Source organism: Lithobates pipiens, unplaced genomic scaffold (assembly GCF_037356315.1).
Source record: "Lithobates pipiens isolate NorthernLeopardFrog02 unplaced genomic scaffold, aLitPip1_a1.2 Scaffold_8, whole genome shotgun sequence".
Lineage (NCBI taxonomy): Eukaryota > Metazoa > Chordata > Amphibia > Anura > Ranidae > Lithobates > Lithobates pipiens.
This window is the reverse complement of record NW_027507903.1, coordinates 630953094-630957686: the sequence shown is the minus strand read 5'-3', so window position 1 is coordinate 630957686 and position 4593 is coordinate 630953094. Positions and strand designations below refer to the sequence as shown.

General features: G+C 37.8%; 1 protein-coding gene across 1 annotated transcript; it reads left to right on the top strand.

Annotated features, from left to right (window-relative positions):
• Window positions 1–1424: 1424 nt before the first annotated feature.
• LOC143961511 (olfactory receptor 5P68-like) lies at window positions 1425–3993 on the top strand. Its single transcript, XM_077470806.1, has 2 exons — window positions 1425–2123; window positions 2709–3993. The coding sequence occupies exons 1-2, from the start codon at window positions 2076–2078 to the stop codon at window positions 3639–3641; spliced, it is 981 nt and encodes a 326-aa protein (XP_077326932.1). The 5' UTR covers window positions 1425–2075; the 3' UTR covers window positions 3642–3993.
• Window positions 3994–4593: the final 600 nt, after the last annotated feature.

The window sequence follows — 4593 nt, the reverse complement described above, 5'->3', positions numbered from 1 at the left end:
GTAGCACCCTAGACAGACCAAGTTACCAGTCCTTATAAGGACTTTTGTGGACCAAGTAGGTTGTGTGTGAGTGATTAGCAGACTGTACGTCAATCCCTATACCGATGAAGGACTGCTGCAGTATAGGGCAGCGGTCAGCAGTAGTGCACCTCAACCCTATGTATTGTGGACCGATACCAGTTCTGAAAATAACCTTTGTGGAACTAATAGTAACAGCTACTGATTAAACTGACCCTCACTGCCTCACACACTGCTTCCTGCCTGTCCCTATATAAACTGACAAAACAGAGGCTACTGGAACAATAATTGAAATAGCACTTTTGTGGACCTGATAGTAACAGCTAATGACTAAACTGGCAGTCCCTGCAGCACACACCGTCCTGTCCCTTTCTCTAAACTGACAAAAGACACTCAGGCTGCTGCAACAATCAGTAGCACAGCAAACACCTATACCAGTCCTGAAAAGAACTTTTTTGTACCAAATAGCTAGCGATTTGGGTCACTGTAATCTCTCCCTGCTCCACACAGCAACCTCTCCTTATAGTGACAGAAGAAAGAATGTAAAATGGCCGCCGGGTCGGGTGTATCTATAAGTTAGGGGGAATGTCCAAGTGTCCATGTGCTGCAATGTCTCAATTGGCTGTCCTGTACCCCATGATGGATGTGTCATCATAGGTCAAAGTTCTTTTACACAGTAAACGCAGAAGTCCGCCGGGCGAACGGCGCCAATAGTCTGCCGAATGGGCGGACCGCGAACAGCCGAAATTAGCCGCGAAACGACCGCCGGGCGAACCGTTCGCCCATCACTAGCCGCAAGTGATTTTAAAAGACTTTTTTTCCTTGCAGAAATGACACTTTGTGCAGGGACAGTTCTAAGCACGGGAAACATGTGCCCCTTCACAGGCATACTATAGACACCCTCCAGGTAGGAAATTTAAAGGAATATTACACTTTTATTGTTTAACTTTAATCTTTATTAAAATTACTGCTCCTGAAAAAATGTCAGTTTTTTAAAACTTTTTTTTGCATTGATCCATGTCCCCTGGGGCAGGACCCAGGTCCCCAAACACTTTTTAGGACAGTAACTTGCATATTAGCCTTTAAAATGATCACTTTCGATTTTGAACATTCGAGTCCCATAGACCTTAATAGGGTTCTAAAGTTCACACAAAGTTTAGGTCTGTTCGCAGGTTCTGGTGCGAACCGAACAGGGGGTGTTCGGCTCATCCTTACTGATTATTATAAAATGGAAGCAGTTAAGCTAAATATTCCTTCACCAATAAAGTTCATGTGAGTGTCAAGGCAGGCATCCTAATACTTTTGGTGTATGCAAAGTGAAAGGAAAGCTGAAGTTAGGCTTTAAAGCTTTCCTTTAACTTTAAATAGTTTCTGAGCAATTATTTACTGTATTGTATTGTATTGAGTATTTTATTTTGAAAAAAAATACATTTATTTTTATTACAGTCACAAACATAAACCCAAAGAGATCTTACTTACTCTCTATGGAATCTTTAATGTACAAAGAAACATATAAATGTTTGTGTGAGAAAAGGTTTCCTGTTCAGTCAACTGAGCTTATCCACCGATACACATCATATGCTTTACACTTACAATAGCTAGATACGATTCATCATTATTATTATTATTATTATTATTACTTTATCATTCCCTCTCTTATTTTTTTTTCTTTCCATTCATGACTTTATAGGTCAATTTTTTTACCCTGTTAAATAGAAACACTGGTAAAAAGAAAAAAAAAAAAAAAAACTCCTATGAAGAAGATCTATTGAATCAAAATTATATATTTCATTGTTGACATTATTTTGACATATTTGGCAGTATTTTCACTCCCTTTGCTTTTCTTTTTATTTTATTTTTTATTCTTTCTATTCATGACATTCTGTTTTTATTCCATGCTCAATAGAAAAACTGATAGAAAACTCTCTCATGTAGAAATCTGTGTACTATTGTTACACTTTTAATATTGAATCTCTCATTTTATGTTATCAAAAAACAAAACAACAAATAAAAAATAAGCTACACTTTTGTTTTGGTTTATTTAAATTTTAAGTTAGATGATCCAAAAAAATATGAGTTTTCATCAGAGATCATTAGTAAATAGAGTAAGTGTTTTTTTGTTTTTAAATTTCAGACTAAATTCACCAATTTATAATGCTTTAGTTCAGGGGTCTCAAACTGGTGGCCCCCCAGATGTTGCGAAACTACAAGTCCCATCATGCCATTGCCTTTGGGAGTCTTGCTCTTAACTGTCAGCCTTGCAATGCCTCATGGGACTTGTCGTTTTTCAACAGCTGGAGGGCCACCAGTTTGAGACCTCTGCTTTAGTTGATTGAAATAGTAATCATTATGACAAATTAGACATTTTATAACTTAATCAATCCATTTTCTTTGCATTGTGTAGCATAGTTATCCACTACTGTCATGGCATTAAAGTATACCTAAAGCCAGATACAATATACACATATCTAGATCCATATATATAACTATATATATATATATATATATATATATATATATATATATATATATATATATTTAGGAACTCCCTTCTTGCTATGTAAATATAGTTTTGCAAAACTTTTTTTTTTTTTACATATCATGGCCTCAATGGTTTTGTCATTTTTCTTACATTAAAAAATAGAGACTGTCCATTTAACGTTATATAACTGTTTTCTGCTTTCACACAGACCACACATAAAGGTAATGTCACCACATTCTTCTTTTTGGGATTTAATAAAATGTCTATATTTAATATGCTGCTCTTCACCTTGGTCTTTATTATATACATTGTGACAATATGTGGAAATTGTTTAATCATCATGTTGGTATATTACAGTAAGACCCTTCATTCTCCCATGTACTTCTTCCTCTCCCAACTCTCTATATCTGACATCATACTGACCACAGATATTGCTCCTAACATGTTAAATATTGTTCTATATGAGAGGACCTCCATATCTTTTTCTGGTTGCATTGCTCAATATTATATCTTTGCTTCAACAGAAGGATTTGAATGTTTCCTTCTGACAGTGATGTCCTATGACCGCTATCTGGCCATCTGCTCTCCTCTGCATTATGTCTCCATTATGAAACAAACACTTTGCAATAAACTAGTTCTTGCATCCTGGATTTTCAGCTGTTCTTTAGGATTAATATCAATACTTGAAATATGTCAACTAGAATTCTGTGGACCAAATGTTATTGACTTTTTATTTTGTGATTTCAATCCTCTTGTAGAACTTTCCTGCTCGGATACATCCAGAGTTCAAATGGAAACAACCTTGCTGTCTGTTCCTGTGCTAATATTCCCCTTCCTAGTGATAGTGGTTTCATATATTTACATTGTTTTAACAATATTGAAGATATCCTCCAATTCTGGAAGACTGAAATCCTTTTCCACTTGTAGCTCCCATCTCACTGTTGTGTTTATATTTTATGGAACCCTAATTGCTGCATATCTGATTCCAAAGGAAGGACAATCACAAACGATCAGTAAGATAATGTCCTTATTGTATACAGTGTTTACTCCCTTTGTAAACCCTTTCATATACAGCTTGAGGAATAAAGAGATCAAGGACAGTTTAAAGATATTGTATATAAACAAGAGGCTTTTTATTTAAAACCTTTGGTAAAAGTTAAATTATTAAGATATATCTGTTTAAACTTGTAGAAAACTTGGTGTGCACTGGTCTCCAAATATTAGACTTCTACCGTACTGAAGCAATGCTTAATAATAAATTGGTATTCAAGCTCAATTGACCAAATTGGGCTCCTAAAAAAAGGTTACCACCCTTCAGACCTTTATTCCATGGTACCTCTTAAAACTTCCCTTACCCTATGTTCACACCTATGCGTTTTTTGCAGAAACACACTACAGTTAATTTAATATGGTTTCCTATGGTGCTACTTCACATCCATGCGTTTTATGGCCGGTGCATTATTGGAAAGGGTCAGTGACTTTTTTCCCGCAATTTGTGGCTAATAGACTTCAATGGAGCTGCACCAGAAATGCAAGTGGTGCATTTTTGATGCAATTTTTGCATTTTGCATTTCTTATTTTTTCCACTGTAGTTGGTTGCTAAGCAGGTGACCAGTAAGCCGGTCACCGTGTCCTTGACAACCGATGACTCAACAAGCTGTCAGTGGGCTTCCCCGCTGAAAGCTGAATGTAGAAAAAAAAAAATTGCCGGCAAGAAAATGCAGGAAAAAAAACAAAAACGGCGTGGGATTCCCCCCCAGATCTATACCAGGCCCTTCAGGTCTAGCATGGATTCGGAGGGGTCCCCAAATCCAAAATAAAAGAAATGGTGTGGGACCCCCCCAAAATCCATGTCAGACCCTTATCCGAGCATGCAGCCCTGTAGGTCAGGAAAGGTAGGGGACGAGCAAGTGCTCCCTCCTGAACCATACCAGGCTGCATGCCCTCAACATGGGGGGGGTGAGTGCAAAGCACCTTGCCCCCATGTTGATGAGGACAAGGGCCTCTTCCAACAACCCTAGCCGCTGGTTGTCAGGGTCTGGGGGCGGGGGGCTTATCGCAATCTGGAAGCCCCCCTTTAAGAAGGGGGCCCC